Below are 22,833 nucleotides of genomic sequence, written 5' to 3' on the forward strand. Positions count from 1 at the left end.
CAAAGTATGTGGCAAGGACGATGGCGAACAATAGAGATATGCCTGTATTATCATACTAGTGTTCATTAAATCATGGACAAATAATGGTCTGTATCTCTTACTTCTTCAAAAAAATGGTTTACTGGTAACTGGAGTGTAGACCCGTTATCAAAATTATTAATGATATGTAGTTTGTAAATATTTGAAATATATCATTAATTAATTGATCTAAGTTTAAATTGATTGCCAGTGAAGTGTATTATTGCAAACATAGTTAAGATTCACACGAGTAAAGTCATAAAGTTTAACTGCTAAATAAAATTAATACGCGATCTACTTGCAGCGGACTTAAACGTTCCACTTTTTGAGTATACATCCGAGATTCCATCCGAGGTTGTTCTCGATAAAGCCGGCCGAGGAGATCCGAATGGAATCACCTGCATGCGCACCATTTTCGATTGCCTCTAAAAGAGCGGGAACAGTCTCGCGCCAAAACTGATACTCCTTCGTGTATAACCTTTGTCCGATCGAGTCTTCCTCATCAATAACTAAGTGCTGCATTGTCTCAAGGGTGTATTTAGGCCAGATGACTGGCCCATCTCCATTTGGATCCCTGAAATTATAAAGTACTATTGAAACAGACACATATAATTACGCACACGCACACGCACATGCGCACACGCGCACACACGCACACACACACGCACACGCGCGCGCGCACACACACACATCAGCAAAAAAGAATACATGTAAATCAGAAACGGCATTGGATGAGCAAAGCTTACATAACGCTGAAATTAAAAGAGCTTACACGAAACGGTGATACGATGATTTAAAAGACAAATTTAACTTCATATGTATAACATAATATAAACATTAATGCTTATTTTGTATAAGAAACAAATAAAGTAAATTAATCAGCTACATTACAACATTACCCAAATTTCGCAAAATTGGTCCAATAAGTCATCACGCGTTCAGAAACATTCAGTTTCCTTTCCGGTGGCTGGTAATTAGTTGCATTAAACCATTTTTCATTGTCCAAATGATATCCAAAATTAATACCTAAGATAATTCTTCTCCATGTGTAGCTGTGTGATCCATTTCGGAAGATTGAAAATACGCTTTTCTGGTGCGATCATGAAATTGTAAAACCAGGTGTTAGACGCTGAGTCGTCGGCATGAGCGAAATTCAAATCCATGACTGGAACGAACATGGTAACATCTCCGGCCATCTTTGTGAACATTGCTCTTGCATCCTCAGGGTTTGCCCAGTTTGTATATTCGTAGTCAATCAAATCGCTTACAGCCGAGTGGATATTCTGACCTGGGTACATCATTCCTAACATCATAGGCACGAACATTAACATGACCGCCCTGCTGATTTTAAGTCGTCTATAGAACCATTGTGACCGGCAGCCATCATTTGTACCCATACCGCACTCTCATCTGCATTGGTACCATTTATAATTTCATCTCGTAACTATCTGGTATTTTAAAGGTTTCTTTGGGATTTCTCCGAATAATTTCACCATCAAGAGTAGACGCAAAATACGCCTGACTGAAAGAGTTGGATTATCTGTAATCACCTCTGCCACGTCTATGAACCTTTCCGTGTCTACGGACTTCAAACACTGGACAATATCATCATTCGTGTCGGTACGACATTCAAGCTGTTCAGTAAATATGCGAGCGGCCGGTATATTGCCACTTTCAACAGGAATCGGAAATGTCGCTGTTCCACTTTCGGATATAACCTTTTGAAATAGACCTCGATTTTCCGGATAAAGCGAGTGTAGATGAGCACCCATGGCTCCAGATGATTCACCAAATATAGTGATTCTGCTGGGGTCACCACCAAAAGCGTCAACATTCTCGTTAACCCATTTAAAAGCCAGTCGTTGATCCCACAGTCCCATATTTCCTTTTACTCTCTCATCTCCGACGTTCAGAAACCCGAACATTCCTAGGCGATAGTTGATTGTAACAACTATGACGTTTCCATAACCTGCCAAGACAGTCCCAGTCGTCATGTTACCATCACCATTCGTATACCCTCCCCCATGAATCATCCACACCATCAGAGCATGATGCGCACCAGTGTCGGACTTATTTGCAGGAACAAATAAATTCAAAAATAAGCAATCTTCGTTGTCCGAGCGCCCTCCAATGTTAATACTAGTATCCTTTATTTTCGCTTGTGGACAAGACAATCCATAGTTCGTCTCATCAACTGGTTGTTGGTACGCTCCATATGGTTGAGGTCTTTGAAATCTCAACTCACCCATGGGTGGTTTTGCATACGGAACTCCGAGGAATTCCATTACAACAAACTGTTTGTCCCTAAACATCACTGTGTTAGTTTTGCCATTAACTATTCCTGGCTTTGTTTTCACTGGAGGTTCGCACAACGCCAACCAGAAGCTACATAAAAGATAAACAAGTATTTTCATTTCAACGCCGTATTCCTTGTTACGAAGAGAATACTCAACCAATAAGCCTGGATGTGCAAAACTATGTTAATCCGCGTTTCACTGCATGGTTTAAATACCCGAGTTTGCGCTAAATATTGAACTAGCTAGTTCAAAGTCTGGCGCAAAACCTGAAAAAAAGTTCAATATTTAGCGCAAAACCTGAGATGAATGGAGGTGATCATTGATGGTTGAAATGTCTGAACGCACAATTACTTGAATGCCTTAAACGGAATGTTTAAAGTGACACTCTTAGTAAAAATCAATACATACACACGTATAACAAATATGACTGATAAACCTTAAACTACTTACTAAATAATGTATTTATGGAAAATACTAACTACTGATAACACGATTGTAACCGTGTATTTAATAACAGAAAGCGCTAATATATTAAATGATTGGTGAATGCTTAAAGATTTTCTGTTGTCTACTTTAGTATAAGGTAGAAATACCGTGTTTTATGCTCATTTCTTTCAAATTAAACTTGGTATCCTTCATAATAACCATTTTTCTGACATTTATTCATCCATTTTGGATTTTAAAACAATATCATTAATCGTGGTGAATCTTATCTGGGAGTAAGAGTGCATCTTTAAATATATCACTGACAATATTGCCTTATAAGGAATTGTTAGACATTCACTAACATATTATGCCATTTTTTGAATAATTGGTTAGTGGATTTTTAAAAAAAAATGTTGGACGGTTGGTGGGAAAAAAGGAATCCAGACAAGTTATTCATTACAATACATGTATTTTTCATAGTGTTGGTGACGAAACCTTTAACCCCAAAATCAAAATATCATCAAACAGAAAAGACATGTTCATAGACACAAAATTATGAATGACATTTGAAAATGAATAAATGCTTAGCCTTTAGTATGTTTTGTTTTCTATGCAACACAATGTCTGCAATGGCTCAATAAATTAACAAATATTGATGTGTATTCAAATGCTCTCTTTGTCATACACATATGGCTGGCTTTACAGTCCAATTGTTCTCTCCTACCGTTTTTAGATTTAAATTAATGTAATCATGATATAAGCATTTTATTCACTTCACATAATAAAATAATGCCACATAAGGTCAATATTATTACAAACTTTCAGTTTTAGTGTCACTTTTGTTTATTTGAAGCGCATTCCTTGGCAACACTATTGCCACATATCGGCCTTACAATGAAATATGCCTTGTCTGTCCAGCAATGGCTCCTCATTGCTGGGCACTACTTCTCCTTATCAACAGAAAAGGCACACTGTAGCAAATATCACTGACACACCTGGAGTATAAACATATTATGTATAAACTTTACATTGCTCCAAGACTCAATTATTTTTTAAATGGAATAAGAAAATGTAAATAATAAAAATGAATTTATATTCAGCAATTTATTAAGTAAATATATTTTTTCTGCAGCTTTAGCAAAATTTAAGTTATGCAAGATTTTGATTACTTGAATAGTAGGTGGTCTCCATACGTTTAACAATTAATGCCCCCTCGGACAAACACAGTGTTGTGGCATGGGCTTGGGTCAGGAATATAGGGTAGCTCCACAGGATAAGGTTAATTTTCTTCAACCCAAACCAGCGTATTGAGTGGTACATGTCAAGATGATGCTGACAATAAACAACATGTCTTTTCTCATAGTTTGGACAGAGAGCGAGGCTTTGAGCCCGGGCTACAAATTTAAGAACAGTTTCATTATTAGAAAGTAGTAATAAAATGCCACTTAAATGCCACAAGACTTTAAAAGTTTAAGTGGGGTAAACGCACAATAAAAACATGGGCTACAGGACCAGCACATTCCTCGACTTCACTTAAATTGAATCACATCAAGACAGTGACTGTAGCCAGCAGACTACAGGTTTGAACCCGGGACCTTTGAATTGGAATACTAGCATTTTACCCACTGTGCCAGCTTAGAACTGTTAGAGTTAATATACATATGTATATATACATATATCTTTGTTTAGGTTATTTTTTTCCATCTGGTTTCAACTGATCATCCAAAGTGAATAAAAATATTAAAAGATAATACCAACATCAAAGCTTAAATAGTAAGTTCTAGTTATTATACTATTATTAAAAACACCTGTTCAAAATGAACAGTGAGAGAATGTACCTTAAATTTAGCAACTTGCTGTTAACCTACAGGACTGACATCATGGTTTTTAAGGCATAAGTTGTAGTTTCCTTTTCTTGGACTTCACCAGCGTCTGACTCTACAATTTTAAAAATGAAATATTAAAAAAAACACGTTTTGACAGGTATGTTAAGTTGAAGTCCTGTGTGATAAAGCTTTACACTGGATCAGGCCAATTCCAAAATATATTTTTATACATTTAAACTGTGAATAATGTTTGGTACAAGAAAACACTTTAACCACCAATATGCATATATGGCATATTTAAACAACACTGGCCGATGGGTTTTAACAATAACGCTGGCTTATATACGAATTCTTACCAATGATGCAAACATCAGCCTTGATCAACTGGTTTCCGAAATCGAAGACCTGCTGGCAGGTCATTTCTGGTGAAATCTCCGTCCAGTCTTTTTCATTGGTTGACACATAAATAGCGTGTTATTTTGTTTCACCTTTTGCTGATGCGATTACATCGCTTGTACAGTTGAGTTGTCAGTTCTTACAAAAAATCGTTTAAATGCAGATGGTATGTTGAAAATGGGAATTTATTTTATGTATGAGCTCAGCTTTATTGAAGCCGCCATTTTTTTAAAATTTTTTTAGAAATGCACCCTTATGTTACAAAGGAACAGACAACAGGTTTTACATGAACATTCATCACTTTTCACGTCTTTAGAAAAAAGAAATAATCCGATTTCTTTTTTTCATTTTTGGTTTTCAAATTATTTTTTTTTCATTTTTTTTGGAGTTTTCGAATTAATTGGGCGGCGGATCCATTAACCAATTCATTTAAAAAAATGGCCTCATACGTCTTTGAGGGAACTTTTAAATATATCACTGACTAGCTGTAAGTTTATTATTAAAGGGAAGAAGTATAGATAATGAATTTGACAATCCGACTATTAGTAATGAGAATAAATAGCGTTGATTAATATTACACATATCAGAGGTCACAAAGTACAGGTTTTGAAGAAACTTAAGGTTACTCGAACCTCAGTTATCGCTCGTCGTTGTGTTGGTCACGCAAATCAATGCTTACTGTGTTACATTGCTTTACAAGAGTGTGCTTTAAATATAAGAGCTATGACCTGCATGCATTATATAATTAGGACTACGGAAGCTCAAATGTGGCCTGCACTTGTCCAAATTATTCATTCAATGTATGTTCACCTATAAAATAACGCAACAGCGAGGTTGTGTTTTAAGAAGAATAAAACACTCTGCTATGAGGTTGAAGAAAATATTTTTTATCGAATGATCTGAAAACTTTTCCATATAGAAAATGTATTGTTTTGGATATATATTCCATGCTCTAAGGCATTGCTTTTACGGTAAACAAGTTAAACACATATTGAATGCACGTACCAAAGAATGAGTCCCGGTTTAATACCACCCTAGACAAAACGTTATACTCTCAATGGCCACATAATTATGTACATGTTGACGTTATGATTGTCGTTGATATGTATTGCAAACAACCATTTGTTCTTACGGTTTTGAGTTCACGTGTACTGCAGAGGCCGATCCAGAAATTAACGTTAGAGGGGGCGTTACTTAGAGGCGTATATGGAATAAACTAATTGCATGTGGTTTTGGGGTTACTTCCTCAAGAAAATAAAAACAATGTAGTCGGAAATGGTGCATTTTGGGCGTATTTTATTACTTTTGTATTCAGTATTTACTAACGCTTTGAGACTGTGTTTGAAACTCAAGACTCAAGACTGCATATCTTGATGTTCGATTTTGAATAATGATAAGTACAGCATTGAGGTTAAACATTATTGTATGTGAAATATATGGCCATCCTTTTGTGAACAGGAGAAATATAAATGACTTTTAATCAAATTAAAACAACAACATCAAAAACAACAACAACAACAACAACAACAACAACATGTGTTTGAGTCTAAGTCTCAAACTCAGACTCGAGACTTTAGTGAATACGGGTTTGTTGATATATGTGTAGGGGCGATTCCAGGACGCGAAGTTAGAGGGGGCGTAACTTAGGGGCGTAACATTTCGACTTGCGCCCCTCCCTTATAATCTGAATTTATTGGTTTAAAGTGTTGGCAGGCGAATTATTTTTACCAATTTCTAATTTGAGATGGTGCATTTGGGCGTATTTTATTACATTTGATCTCCTATACTGAACTTATAAGTGAACTTGGACGATTTTAGGTGGCGCGCGCGCTTGTCCCCCCCCCCCACGACCAACTATTGTAAACAATTTAAAAGAACATTTGTTTGATTAAAATGTTAGCATGTGTCTTATTTTGTGTCATTTAGTATCAACTTCAAATTTAAGTGTTATAACTGTTAATCAATTTATTTGTTAACATTTTGCTTAAATCAATATTTGATAATGTTCATAACGTAAGGTTCCAAAACATGATAAATTTATGCCATTCAATCACAAGACTGATCCGTCGGACATTGATTTTTGTACGTTTCTATGAAAATAATATGTATTACTTAAGTTAGTGCATAGCTTTATATACTTTTTTTTATCCTTTTTCGGCATCATTATGTTAGAAACAACAAAGTATATAAACAATGACGTCTTATATGTGTTAAAAGCATTGTTTTTATCTAAATATTTAACAATTATTTGAATTTGCATACATTCTGGCGGCCATTTTGAAAATGGCCGCTAGTCGGCCATTTTGAAAGTTACAAGTTGGGTCTATGTCTCAAATTGTTTGTAACTAAGTTCGTCATATTTGTGCCAAGTTTGGTGCTTTTTTCCATTTTCTGAATTGTTTTGGTGTTTTCAATGACGATATGATTGGAATAGTAGTTTTGTAGACCTACAAATGACTGTTTGACTACGTATCTGTGATATATATTTTCAGCATCCAGTTTAATATCAGTTTCAGTTTCAGTTTCATTTTTTTTGGCAATGTCAGCAAAATTTACAATATCAAATCATTGTTGAACATATTGATCTCTAAATCTATGTTTAAGCCTGTGGAAACAGCTTGTTTCATTGTTATAGTTTAACCAAATATTACTAAAACCTAATTCATCGAGTAAATCTTTTACCGCTTTTGCCCAATTTTGTTTAACATTTACGGTTACAAACAAGTTATCTCGAACAGTATTATAATAAACCGGTACAATTTGGGGATTTCATAACTTAACACCAAAACTCTAGAGCTATCTCTTTACAAAGACCAGATAGTGGGAAGCGACCAAGTTCCCCCAGAACCGCAGAATTCGATGTCTGCTGATGGATGTATAAAATGTATTTACACATTTTGTGATGTAACTTGTCAACTTCATTCAGATTATAAATTCCCCACACTTCAGATCCATATGCAATAATAGGCACAACTTAAGAGTCAAACATCCAGTTTTACTCTGCTAAATAAAGATAAAAGATTGTTAAAGGCTTTTAATGCTTGTTCATTTATTGTTTTCACAGCATCATTAAGAGAACCATTGTAGGTGAAATTAACTCCTAAGTACGTAAATCGGTCAACTTTTTCTATGTTATCACTATTTAATGACCATACATGACTCTTGACTTCCTTTTCTGGAAAATACAAATTTTAGTTTTATTAACATTGATTTTCAAACCCCATTTGCGTGAATAATTGTTTATACAATTGAGCTGAGACTGTAAGCTTTGTGGATCTGTAGTGAATAGGGCTATGTCATTAGCAAAAAGTATCATATATAAGAACAACCTTTCAATATCATTATAAGTGAGGTTGTTAAAATCTAAACTATCTCTTATGTCGTTGATAAAAAGAAAAAACAACAGTGGGGAAAGTGGTTCTCCTTGTTTCACCCCTAGTGATTTATCAAGGAAGGTCGAATATGACATGTTGTCTAAATCTTTTACACACGATTTAACATTTCGGTAAATAGATTTTTACATAACTAACATTTTACCACTTGTGCCCGATTGAACTAATATCAACGGCTGTGTTGCGCAAACTTGTCATTTTCTGGAACTGTCATCTATGTATTGTCTAGGTATTTAATGCCGCCATTATCAAATTAGCTGTATTAAAGATATAAAGTTATGGATTGTATTTTCCGTATTATGTTTTACATGTAAGATGTTATTATACAAAACTCAAATTTTATGGGCTGTTACAAGAATTTGTCGAATGCAGGGACACTAAAAATGAATTCTACTACTTTTTCAAATTATACATTAAACTGGTTCCCTGAGGCTCCTTTTCCCAAGGAACTGGCCTAAATGTAGATCTTTTGACAAGTTTATTCACCTAAATTATTTTATGGACAAATACTGCTATGCATTAAATGGGTCAGAAAGTAGGCGTGAACTCACACAACGTTTTTTTATTCATCTTATCATATGTACTTGTAAGTATACACGGAACGAAGCAAGACAGCTGGTTATTAGCGAACGTTAATTTGAACTATGTGTGCCAATGCTAATCAAAGCATTGATATTGCTGAACGGCTTGGGCGGTTATTTCTTCAATGTTATATTCAAAAACGATCATATGAATGATGGCATTTCGGTTGCGCGTTTCGATCTCACGCCAGTCCGTCCAAACACTCAACCTGCCGGCACACTCGCCCGCCCGCTTAAACACTCACTACTCAAAACCCACTCACAACTAAACCCTCCCAGAATACTGATTCGGTGTAGTCCATAAGAAGCAGAATAAAACGGGCATCATATCAAAATGTGGAAGTCAGATTCAACTCAATTGTTATACTCGTGTGATATTCTAGTATGCCTATCACCTTCAATTGTAAGAGAATTTGAGCATAATTTTAGTAAATGAATAGAAAATACTCTTTCATTTTAAATCATAGCATTAGCAAGGAGACTATAGCAACTTACTTACAAATGTACAAACTCGTAACAGCACTATATGGTGATAAGAATCATTAGAATGTTCATAAGCATATGACTTACATACACAGGGTGGATATATACGTATACATAGCAGTACAGTGGAAAGTTACTCAGCTTACCAATAATAAGAAGGATCATAAAAGATGTGCGTGAAGTTAGCACCGCAGCACCGCAACATGCAGCACCGCGGTGATATCACCGCAACCACGGTGCTAGCACCGAATCACCGGAATTTTTCCCAAAGCATATTTATATTTAAGTGTTATTTTAGTATAGCATAGAAGTTGCTCTCGGTCAAGACATAGGTCACTGAACTGCGATTTTGGACAGTCTGCGGAATTTCGGTCGCATAATGTGACAATAAGCCCCGTGTTATTAAACTATTTATAGCTGATATACCTTAAAATGAGAAAGGGGGCCACTCTCACATATACCACAGTGTAGCCTAGGCGTCAACCGAAATCATGGCATAGGTCAATTGGCTGCGATTTTAGGCAGGCTCTTGTTTTTTGGCTTATACCAAAAGAATTTTACATCAGTTTTTCAATACTTGTTGCTTTGATAACTTAAAAATGAAAAAGGGGACCACTGACACCTATACCACAGTATACACTGTTGCATAGGTGTCAGTGGTCCCCTTTCTCATTTTTAAGGTATCACCGCTACACATTATTGAAATTTTGATGGAAAATTCCTGTAGTATTAGCCTTAATGTTTTAAAAACATTAGAGACCCTGTTTTAGAGACCCTGCCTAAAATCGCATCCCATTAACCTATGCTTGTATGCCTAGGTTTATGCCTAGGTTACACTCTGATATAAGTGAGAGTGGTCCCTTTTCTCATTTTTAAGGTATCACCGCAACAAATATTGAAAATTTGATGTAACATTCTTTGGGTATAAGCCTAAAGGTATAAACAAAATCCCAGAGCCTGCCTAAAATCGCAGCCCATTGACCTATGCCATGACCTAGGCTGGGGCCTAGGCTACACTGTTGTTTAGGTGTCAGTGGTCCCCTTTCTCAATTTTAAGGTATCAACGCTACACATAATTGAAATTTTGATGGAAACTTCCTAGGGTATTAGCCTAAAAATATTAAAAAAGAGACCCTGCCTAAAATCGCAGATCAGTGACCTCTGTCATGGCCTAGGGTTATGCATAGGCTACACTCTGGTATAGGTTTAACAGGTCCCCTTTCTCTTTTTTAAGTTATCATCGCAGTTAACTTTTGAACTCTTCAAATATAATTCCTACGGTTTTATCCTATAATTATCAAAAACCCAGAGCCTGACTAAAAATGCAGCTCATCGACGTATGACATGACCTAGGTTCAGGCGTATGCTACACTGTGGTATAGGTGTCAGTGGTCCCCTTTCTCATTTTTAAGGTATCACCGCTACACATAATTGAAATTTTGGTGGATAATTCCTAAGGTATTAGCCTAAAAGTATCAAACATCCAGAGCTTGCCTAAAATCGCAGCCCATTGACCTATGCCATGACCTAGGCTGAGGCCTAGCCTACTCTGTGGTATAGGTGTCAGTGGTCCCATTTCTCATTTTTATGATATCACCGCAACAAATATTCAAGATTTGATGTAAAAAAAATTTGGTATAAGCCTAAACGTATCAAAACCAGAGACCCTGCCTAAAATCGCAGCCCATTGACCTATGCCATGACCTAGGTTTATGCCTATGCTACACTCTGGTATAAGTGAGGGTGGTCCCCTTTCTCATTTTTAAGGTATCACCGCAACAAATATTGAAAATTTGATTCCGCAGACTGCCCAAAATCGCAGTTCAGTGACCTATGCCTTGACCGAGAGCAAGTCATATGCTATACTAAAATAACACTTAAATATAAATATGCTTTGGGAAAATTTCCGGTGATTTGGTGCTAGCACCGTGGTTGCGGTGATATCACCGCGGTGCTGCACGTTGCGGTGCTGCGGTGCTAACTTCACGCACATTAATGAAAGCCCCATTCGTTTGCAAAATCTGAGGTATATCTTTATGGATAATGATAAAGGATTTATGTTCTTGCATGTAACATACAATCCTTATGGGTATATTACGACCATTTAGCTAATTTCACTGCTCGATCAGTGCAGGCAAAAGGGAGAAAACCGCGCTGAATTAATTATGAATTGTACATCTGAATTCCCTCTTATCTATAGAAATATTATGCAATACAGTTAAAATTAGTCAAAACTGAATTTTATGGAATTTTCCAGTTTATAGGAGTATCCCTTTCATATCCGTGTTTTTACGTGTGTTTTACTGTTTTTACGTGTGTTTTACTGTCAATATGCGCAAAATATTACATTCTTTTACATGAACCTTTTCTTAAATCAAACATTATTCCAGGTATTTTTCGGAGACTGATCTGGTACTGTTGGGTATGATGTTCAATTCCACATGGACTTAGTTGACTTTTGTGGTCTATTTCAAAAGGCTTGAGTTAAAGAAATTAAGAAGATTCTATTAAGTGTTAGTGCACGCTGTCCGCCTACGTTAAACATCCGATCTTTCATATATAATGAAGGCATTCATAACAAATCTCAGAGTAAGGCCACTACTTTTATATAAATTGGTTTACAAAACCGGCGGGTCTAATTTTCCGAAAAGTACAAAAAAATAAAAAAATGAATTTCACTTTTTTTTTCAAAATTATTTTCCCGACCGTATTGATTTTGGTGCGAAACGAAAGAAAAACGAACAGATAAGAGTACGAATGCAGTAGATCTCGACTGGTTTGTTGTTCCGTAGCCGTATTCGCCGATTTATAGTGATAACATGTGAGCCAGTCAACTGTTATGGCAGCGCCGTTGGCAATGGCAGTCATTCTTTGTATGAAATAATTAAGTTAAATATGCAGGAGTTGTTAAAATAACAATAGCAAAATACATTGGCAAATTTAACAGCCGACACAAACAATAACTGTCACGTGATTGTTGTTTTCCCCCGCAAATTTAGGTCATGAAAATATTGTTGTTTATAGATGAAAAATAAGTGGCAGCGGCTGCCATCGCATAAGTAGACACAAATATCTGTAAATTATGTGTGAGAAAAATATTTTATAACATTTTATGGTTTAATATCAAATAACAGTGCACTTAGTGTGAGTGGTGAAATCGAAAGTAAAATTTCTAAGTTGACACCGGTGACCTAGTTTCACAAGTTCGGTCGGTTGTGTTTATGGATTTTAAATCACAAACTGGTTTGGAAATACTTGTCATTGAGTCAATGTAAAGCTTGTGTTTATTCTAGATTACATGTTTATTCATGTTTGGGTTAATAGTAGAGTAAAAACAATGAAAGAGTTGAACACATGTGTCAATGACATTTACTAATGCCAGGAGTTGTGTGCAAAACATTAAGATAAAACAACACGGAAAACTATTTTGAATAAGTCCATTTTAATTTGTAATGAACTTGATATTTCACTATAAATGAGATTTGTTGTTGTAACCAAGAAATTCTCTTTAAAATGAAAAATAAACAATCACGAAGTATAGATGCCCTGTGAACGCATGATACACAAAATGGCGGAGTTGGGAGAAGATGAAAATATCCGATAAATAATTATGGATTTCACTGTTACTATCATTGGTACATAAAGTTAAGTCACGTGCTAGATTTATTATTTTGCTATGTGATTTTTATGTACTGATGTGGTAATTTGCTGCAAGATTTGAATTTGAAATGGATTTGCTGAACATCGCATGGTAAATATCCCGGTCCGAAAATATCCGGACTTAGCATGGATTGGGTTACACACAACTAGGACCCCGCATGGTAAAGGTTATTAAAACTCAAATCTAGGTCTAGTTTGGTGTTTAGTTTTTCAGGAATTGTTTGCACAATATTAAAGCACAATGTCTTCATACAATATTACTTCCTTATTTACAAAATTGGTAAATTATTTCACTTTATTGACATTTTCCAATATTGAATTAACTGAAACAATGCTTAGAAAATGTAATGTATTGTCTTAATACAGTGCAATTCTTGTGTATTGTAAAGCGTAAAATTTGCCTTCCTTTTTTCCAATTTAACATTGGTCAGTTTTCAAGTGTTCTGCATTCACTTTTGCTTTAGCATACCCTTAAAGCTAAACAAATGTCCTGCTGAGTACTATTCAATGTATCTTTGATAAAAAGTGTAGTTTATACATGTAAACATGTTTTATAGTCAATTTCATTGATGTTTATATGCACAGTATATAAGATTTAAACTGTGTGTTTAATTAGAACTTTGGAACTTTGAGAGTATTAAAACATGCATTAATAGCAGTTTAAAAATTTAAAATGTCAAGTAAATGATATAAATTTTCAATGTTTTTATGTTGTTCTCTGATTTTCACCCTTTAAGAGTATGTTTTGTGACTTTTTTCCTTTTTTTTTTTTTTTTTTTTTTTTTCGACCACCCGGTGGACATTTTTTCCAAAAATTCTTGTAAACCAAAAAATAAAAAAGGAGTGGCCTAACAAGAATTAAAGTATCTACTATGAAATGTAAGAGATGCGGCTGTTTTCTAGAATAAACGACAAAAAATGAATTGATATCTTTTGAATTTGATAAATACTATATTTACATGTACTTACATAGTTCTTTCATTACACATATTTTAAAAATAAAAACAATGAATGGTTTGTTCTAACTTCACTTTTCAATTCGTTTTGCTATTCAAACAATATATAGCTTTATGATAATTTAAACCTGAAATTGTATTTGAACAATGATTTTGTTCAATGTATTCACCTCGGAAATGAACAAAAATATAAACGTATTTAAGTACATACTCATGATAAAGAAATCTTGTTAAATGACTAAGAGTGTCAGTTTTGTTAACCGTTCCGTTTTTCGTGTTAAAATGGTCTGTTGCTTTTTGACGTGTCTGTCTCTAGTAGTATCAATATTGGGCCTTCGTCCCATGCCACTAAACATGCAGAATCTTATCGTTTAAATTGTTGATAACTTGACGTGTTTCTGTACTTTCCATTGTAAAACAATGTATGAGTGTAAGCAGTATCGCTCTAACCGTTCTCGTCAATTGACAGGCACAATGGAACCGATGGCGCTTGAGAGTGCTGACAGTGTTACTCTAAAATTTGGCGCCGACATACAGTCTCAAAACAACGGAGGGCGCTTGAGAGTGATAACAGGGTCGCTCTAACCGTTCCGGCCAACACACAGTCACAAAACAACCGAGGGCGCTTGAGGGTGATAACAGGGTCGCTCTAACCGTTCCGGCCAACACACAGTCACAAAACAACCGAGGGCGCTTGAGAGTGATAATAGGGTCGCTCTTACCGTTCCGGCCAACACACAGTCACAAAACAACGGAGGGCGCTTGAGAGTGATAACAGGTTCGCTCCAACCGTTCCGGCCAATACACAGTCACAAAACAACGGAGGGCGCTTGAGAGTGATAACAGGGTCGCTCTAATTGTTCCGGCCAACACACAGTCACAAAACAACGGAGGGCGCTTGAGAGTGATAACAGGGTCGCTCTAACCGTTCCGGCCAACACACAGTCACAAAACAACGGAGGGCGCTTGAGAGTGATAACAGGGTCGCTCTAACCGTTCCGGCCAACACACAGTCACAAAACAACCGAGGGCGCTTGAGAGTGATAACAGGGTCGCCGCTCTAACCGTTCCGGCCAACACACAGTCACAAAACAACGGAGGGCGCTTGAGAGTGATAACAGGGTCGCTCTAACCGTTCCGGCCAACACACAGTCACAAAACAACGGAGGGCGCTTGAGAGTGATAACAGGGTCGCTCTAACCGTTCCGGCCAACACACAGTCACAAAACAACCGAGGGCGCTTGAGAGTGATAACAGTATTACTCTTACCGCTAACGCCAATATACAGTCTCAATTGAACCGAGGGCGCTTGAGAGTGATAACAGTGTTACTCTTACCGTTAACGCCAATATACAGTCTCAATTGAATCGAGGGCGCTTGAGAGTGATAACAGTGTTACTCTTACCGTTACCGCCAATATACAGTCTCAATGGAACCGAGGGCGCTTAAGAGTGATAACTGTTTTACTCTTACCGTTACCGCCAATATACAGTCTCAATTGAACGAGGGCGCTTAGGAGTGATAACAGTGTTACTCTAACCGTTACCGCCAATATACAGTTTCAATGGAACCGAGGGCGCCTAAGAGTGTTAACAGTGTTACTTTTACCGTTACCGCCAATATACAGTCTCAATGGAACCGAGGGCGCTTAAGAGTGATAACTGTGTTACTTTTACCGTTACCGCCAATATACAGTCTCAATGGAACCGAGGGCGCCTAAGAGTGTTAACAGTGTTACTTTTACCGTTACCGTCAATATACAGTTTCAATGGAACCGAGGGAGCTTAAGAGTGATAACAGTGTTACTCTTACCGTTACCGTCAATATACAGTTTCAATGGAACCGAGGGCGCCTAAGAGTGTTAACAGTGTTACTTTTACCGTTACCGCCAATATACAGTTTCAATGGAACCGAGGGCGCCTAAGAGTGTTAACAGTGTTACTTTTACCGTTACCGTCAATATACAGTTTCAATGGAACCGAGGGCGCCTAAGAGTGATAACTGTGTTACTTTTACCGTTACCGCCAATATACAGTTTCAATGGAACCGAGGGCGCCTAAGAGTAATAACTGTGTTACTTTTACCGTTACCGTCAATATACAGTTTCAATGGAACCGAGGGCGCCTAAGAGTGTTAACAGTGTTACTTTTACCGTTACCGCCAATATACAGTTTCAATGGAACCGAGGGCGCCTAAGAGTGTTAACAGTGTTACTCTTACCGTTACCGTCAATATACAGTTTCAATGGAACCGAGGGCGCTTAAGAGTGATAACAGTGTTACTTTTACCGTTACCGCCAATATACAGTCTCAATGGAACCGAGGGCGCTTGAGAGTGATAACAGTGTTACTCTTACCGTTACCGCCAATATACAGTTTCAATGGAACCGAGGGCGCCTAAGAGTGTTAATAGTGTTACTTTTACCGTTACCGTCAATATACAGTCTCAATGGAACCGAGGGCGCTTAAGAGTGATACCAGTGTTACTCTTACCGTTACCGCCAATATAAAGTCTCAATTGAATTAAGGGCTTTTAAGAGTGATACCAGTGTTACTTTTACCGTTACCGCCAATATACAGTCTCAATGGAACCGAGGGAGCTTAAGAGTGATAACAGTGTTACTTTTACCGTTACCGCCAATATACAGTTTCAATGGAACCGAGGGCGCCTAAGAGTGTTAACAGTGTTACTTTTACCGTTACCGCCAATATACAGTCTCAATGGAACCGAGGGCGCTTAAGAGTGATAATAGTGTTACTTTTACCGTTACCGCCAATATACAGTCTCAATGGAACCGAGAGAGCTTAAGAGTGATAACAGTGTTACTCTTACCGTTACCGCCAATATAAAGTCTCAATTGAATTAAGGGCTTTAAAGAGTGATACCAGTGTTACTTTTACCGTTACCGCCAATATACAGTCTCAATGGAACCGAGGGAGCTTAAGAGTGATACCAGTGTTACTCTTACCGTTACCGCCAATATACAGTCTCAATGGAACCGAGGGCGCTTGAGAGTGATAACAGTGTTACTCTTACCGTTACCGCCAATATAAAGTCTCAATGGAACCGAGGGCGATTGAGAGGGATAACAGTGTTACTCTACAGTGTAACTATTACCGTTACCGCCAATATATAGTCTCAATGGAACCAGTGACGCTTGAGAGTGATACCAGTGTTACACTTACCGTTACCGCCAATATACAGTCTCAATGGAACCGAGGGCGATTGAGAGTGATAACAGTGTTACTCTTACCGTTACCGCCAATATACAGTCTCAATGGAACCGAGGGCGCTTAAGAGTGATAACAGTGTTACTCTTACCGTTACCGCCAATATACAGTCTCAATGGAACCTAGGGCGCTTAAGAGTGATAACAGTGTTACTCTTACCGTTACCGCCAATATACAGTCTCAATGGAACCGAGGGCGCTTAAGAGTGATAATAGTGTTACTTTTACCGTTACCGCCAATATACAGTCTCAATGGAACCGAGGGCGATTGAGAGTGATAACAGTGTTACTTTTACCGTTAACACCAATATACAGTCTCAATGTAACCGAGGGCGCTTAAGAGTGATACCAGTGTTACTCTTACCGTAACCGCCAATATACAGTCTCAATGGAACCGAGGGCGATTAAGAGTGATACCAGTGTTACTTTTACCGTTACCGCCAATATACAGTCTCAATGGAACCGAGGGAGCTTAAGAGTGATAACAGTGTTACTTTTACCGTTACCGCCAATATACAGTCTCAATGGAACCGAGGGAGCTTAAGAGTGATAACAGTGTTACTCTTACCGTTACCACCAATATAAAGTCTCAATTGAATTAAGGGCTTTTAAGAGTGATAACAGTGTTACTTTTACCGTTACCGTCAATATACAGTCTCAATGGAACCAGTGACGCTTGAGAGTGATAACAGTGTTACTCTTACCGTTACCGCCAATATACAGTCTCAATGGAACCGAGGGCGCTTGAGAGTGATAACAGTGTTACTCTTACCGTTACCGCCAATATACAGTCTCAATGGAACCGAGGGCGCTTAAGAGTGATACCAGTGTTACTTTTACCGTTACCGCCAATATACAGTCTCAATGGAACCGAGGGCGCTTGAGAGTGATAACAGTGTTACTTTTACCGTTACCGCCAATATACAGTCTCAATGGAACCGAGGGCGCTTAAGAGTGATAACAGTGTTACTTTTACCGTTACCGCCAATATACAGTCTCAATGGAACCGAGGGAGCTTAAGAGTGATACCAGTGTTACTTTTACCGTTACCGCCAATATACAGTCTCAATGGAACCGAGGGAGCTTAAGAGTGATAACAGTGTTACTCTTATCGTTACCACCAATATACAGTCTCAATGGAACCGAGGGCGCTTGAGAGTGATAACAGTGTTACTCTTACCGTTACCGCCAATATACAGTCTCAATGGAACCGAGGGCGCTTGAGAGTGATAACAGTGTTACTCTTACCGTTACCGCCAATATACAGTCTCAATGGAACCGAGGGCGCTTAAGAGTGATACCAGTTTTACTTTTACCGTTACCGCCAATATACAGTCTCAATGGAACCGAGGGAGCTTAAGAGTGATAACAGTGTTACTCTTACCGTTACCACCAATATAAAGTCTCAATTGAATTAAGGGCTTTTAAGAGTGATAACAGTGTTACTTTTACCGTTACCGTCAATATACAGTCTCAATGGAACCGAGGGCGCTTAAGAGTGATAACAGTGTTACTCTTACCGTTACCACCAATATAAAGTCTCAATTGAATTAAGGGCGCTTAAGAGTGATAACAGTGTTACTTTTACCGTTACCGTCAATATACAGTCTCAATGGAACCGAGGGCGCTTAAGAGTGATAACAGTGTTACTCTTACCGTTACCACCAATATAAAGTCTCAATTGAATTAAGGGCGCTTAAGAGTGATAACAGTGTTACTTTTACCGTTACCGTCAATATACAGTCTCAATTGAACGAGGGCGCTTAGGAGTGATAATAGTGTTACTTTTACCGTTACCGTCAATATACAGTCTCAATGGAACCGAGGGCGCTTAAGAGTGATAACAGTGTTACTGTAACCGTTACCGCCAATATAAAGTCTCAATTGAATTAAGGGCTTTTAAGAGTGATAACAGTGTTACTTTTACCGTTACCGTCAATATACAGTCTCAATGGAACCGAGGGCGCTTAAGAGTGATTGCAGTGTTACTCTTACCGTTACCGCCAATATACAGTTTCAATGGAACCGAGGGCGCTTAAGAGTGATAACAGTGTTACTCTTACCGTTACCGCCAATATACAATATCAATTGAACCGTGGGCGCTAAAAAGTGATAACAGTGTTTCTCTTACCGTTACCGCCAATATAAGTCTCAATGGAACCGAGAGCGCTTGAGAGTGGTAACAGTATTACTCTTGCCGTTACCGCCAATATACAGCCTCAATTGAACCGAGGGCGCCTGAGAGTGATAACCGTTTCGCTTTAACCATAACCATTAGTATACAGTCTCAAAACAACCGAGGGTGCTGTCAATAAAGAATTATACTTAGAATGTTCATGTATAATAATAACTTTGAAACTTGTAGTACAGCAAGCAGTGAATACGTACATTATCATAGCATTTTTGGGTAGTGCAGGGATCAATCTCAAAGTTAGCGTTACTTAGTATAGATAAAGGTAGCTTATGTGAAAACGTATCGTGTAGTTGGATTTAGGTCAATATTACTGAAGTTTGGAAAGAAATTTGGGGTCAATAACACAAATTTGATTTGCAGTGATTCAACTTGTTATATAGCAAGCTCATGGAGAGAGTTTATGGGGTATGGTAGGAGCAAGATGAAGGTAGATACCCAGAACTTAATGTGACAAAAAATACCCGGTTTAGTCACATTTCGGCGTTTTAGTTCATAAACAATTATTGTTTTCCATGACAACTTATAGCAAAATATTTCTATCGTTGTATATTTATTACACAAGCAAATGAATGTTCTTAATTAGAGGACTGAATACAAATGCAATACAAGTAAAAAATGAAACTCGTTTTTTCTGTAAAAATTCAAATTCACCATAGATAATAACGATATGCTCTATCAATTATTCTCTATCGATACAATAACGATATTCTCTATCGATATAATAACGATATGCTCTATCGATACAATAACGATATTTTCTATCGATACAATAACGATATATTCTATCGATACAATAACGATATTCTCTATCGATATAATAACGATATTCTCTATCGATACAACAACTATATTTTCTATCGCTACAATAACGAATTTCTCTATCGATATAATAACGATATGATCTATCGATACAATAACGATATTTTCTATCGATACAATAATCGATACAATAACGATATTCTCATCGATACAATAACGATATTCTCATCGATACAATAACGATATTTTCTATCAATACAATAATGATGTTCTCTATTGATAAAATAATGATATTCTCTATCGATATAATAACGATATTCTCTATCGATATAATAACGATAATCTCTATCGATACAATAACGATATTCTCTATCGATACAATAACGATATTCTCATCGATACATAACGATATTTTCTATCAAAACAATAACGATGCTCTCTATTGATACAATAACGATACCTGCTATCGATACAATATCGATTATCTCCATATCACGTTCTGTTTCTTTGTTATCTGATACGATGTGTTGATCGTTGTGCCATTAAACAAGACACTAGGCTTAGCCCTGTAGGCGCTTATGTATTATTCTAAATAAACAATTTGAAATACTCATGTATAATGCGATTATTATCTAACGTCGACCACATGGATGGCTTAATCTCGGTCTTGAAAGATTGAAGTACATACTTGTTCGAGGATTTGTTTTATATTAGTCCATTTAGCAAGTACATAAATTACATACATAACAAGTAAGGATTGAGGAGATAGCTAATATCTCTTATATGTATACCAAACTCCTGTTTAAGGTTATCAAACAGTCTGCGCCACTTGAATAATCAGTTATCTAAGATTATTTGGAATTTATCGGAGAGGAGCAATAAAGAAAGAAGGCCAATAAATGGTGAAGTACGGCGTCGTTGTAATGATAACATAACATAACATCAACAACAACAACAACAACAACAACAATTATTACTACTACTACTACTAACACTACTACTACAACAACAACAACTACAACTACTACTACTACTACTACTACTACTACTACTACTACTACTACTACTACTACTACTACTACTACTACTACTACTACTACCCTTGTGGCAGTGACAAAGTCGTTAGTAGAACGTGCACTAAAATGTAAAATTACTTTTGCCTTTTTGCAAAGAGGAAGATATAATTACCATGATACTGCTATCAGAGTGCATGATATATCTGGCTATCATTAATTCTGATTACATTGACATCTACCGACTGAATGCAAATTGGAGTTATGTTTGTACCTTTATTCTCATTATTTATTTATTTATTTATTTATTTATTTATTTATTTATTTATTTATTAATTTATTTATTTATTTATTTATTTATTTATTTATTCATTTATTTACTTATTTATTTATCCATTTATTTATTTATTTATTTATTTATTTATTTATTTATTTATTTATTTATTTATTTATTTATTTATTTATTTATATATTTATATATTTATTTATATATTTATATATTTATTTATTTATTTATTTATTTATCCATCTATTTATTATGTCAGGTTTGCATCCTTTTGAATATTAAATACTCGTTTTGTTGTTGATTAATTGATCAATTAACTGCATAGTACACATAGTTTCTTAATATTAACTTCAAATGTTGTCTTAATTTCGAAAGAGTTGAATGGACAAGTAAAATTAGAAATTAATGCAAAAAAGTATTGTTATTTGATATGCTACATCTCTTTTCAGGCCAACATTATAAGCAGTTTATCCGTCTAGGAAACATGAATGCAAGAAGTATTACCGTCGTTTTAGCAGCAGCAGCATCACTTATAGGCATATCTGAACAGTCCCATTTTAGAGGAGGTGTGATCAGTTGGTCACCTGGATCATCTCCGGTAATTCAAGTACTTTATTAATAATCTTGGACATATTACTGTTTTAGTTCGTTTGATATCATATTATTACAGTTTTTCAGGGATTCTGTCATTGTTTAGCAAAACATACGCATTCCATTTAATCAAAATTAAAACACTTAAAATAGATCTATCAACTGTTTTATTTTTATATATCGTGTATCTTGGCCAACTGTACAAATATTCCAGTTACTATAATCAGCATTGACTTCAAGTTTTCAGTAGCTTAGTACTACTACAACTAACGAATTGAAATACTTGCATTCGGGCCAGGGCATTCTTAAAAGTTGTTATTTGTCAATCTTTGTGAGAGTTCCTCTAATGCAGACACTACACATACGAGAACAACATTCACATGTTTAGATACTGGAGGATCAAAACAGATCACATAAATATTATGATATCATTATTACCCAATGTCAGGGTGCGGACAAGGAAACATGAAGACGTGAAAACACTGGAAGCTAAACCAGTTTACGAGATATCACATTTGTTCTTTCTCAATAATACTATGTATAATAAAAGCTTTATTTACAAACATAAATTGGAAAAAGTCTAACATTCGTTGCTTTTCATCTTATTGACTTAAAGAAAAGGCTGACGAGACGAACAATTGAAGATATTATCAGGTAACAAATATGTTGGCATTTCAGAACGAAATTATCATTGACTTCCGGTTTTCGTGGCGGCGAAGTTTCGAC

General features: G+C 36.5%; 1 protein-coding gene and 1 long non-coding RNA gene across 2 annotated transcripts; one reads left to right on the forward strand and one right to left on the reverse strand.

The window, feature by feature from the left end:
* Positions 1-231: 231 nt before the first annotated feature.
* On the reverse strand, positions 232-4,987 carry LOC128234379 (acetylcholinesterase 1-like). The gene is made up of 5 exons (XM_052948590.1): positions 4,924-4,987; positions 4,610-4,679; positions 1,542-2,403; positions 918-1,114; positions 232-592 (listed from the first exon to the last, which is right to left on the reverse strand). The coding sequence occupies exons 1-5, from the start codon at positions 4,985-4,987 to the stop codon at positions 328-330; spliced, it is 1,458 nt and encodes a 485-aa protein (XP_052804550.1). The 3' UTR covers positions 232-327.
* Positions 4,988-21,451: 16,464 nt separating this feature from the next.
* LOC128234117 (uncharacterized) lies at positions 21,452-22,833 on the forward strand. The gene is made up of 3 exons (XR_008260876.1): positions 21,452-21,496; positions 21,966-22,114; positions 22,786-22,833. It is a non-coding gene; the product is annotated as an uncharacterized LOC128234117 (long non-coding RNA).

This window comes from Mya arenaria, chromosome 5, assembly GCF_026914265.1.
Source record: "Mya arenaria isolate MELC-2E11 chromosome 5, ASM2691426v1".
NCBI lineage: Eukaryota > Metazoa > Mollusca > Bivalvia > Myida > Myidae > Mya > Mya arenaria.

Excerpts from the sequence above, each read along its gene's own strand:
- LOC128234379 (XM_052948590.1), bottom strand. The coding sequence starts at position 4,987 with ATGACCTGCCAGCAGGTCTTCGATTTCGGAAACCAGTTGATCAAGGCT. Across the intron at positions 2,404-4,609 it reads AAAACCATGATGTCAGTCCT|CTTCTGGTTGGCGTTGTGCG; the intron begins GTAGGTTAACAG and ends TCTTTTATGTAG. Across the intron at positions 593-917 it reads ACCAATTTTGCGAAATTTGG|GGATCCAAATGGAGATGGGC; the intron begins GTAATGTTGTAA and ends TTATAATTTCAG.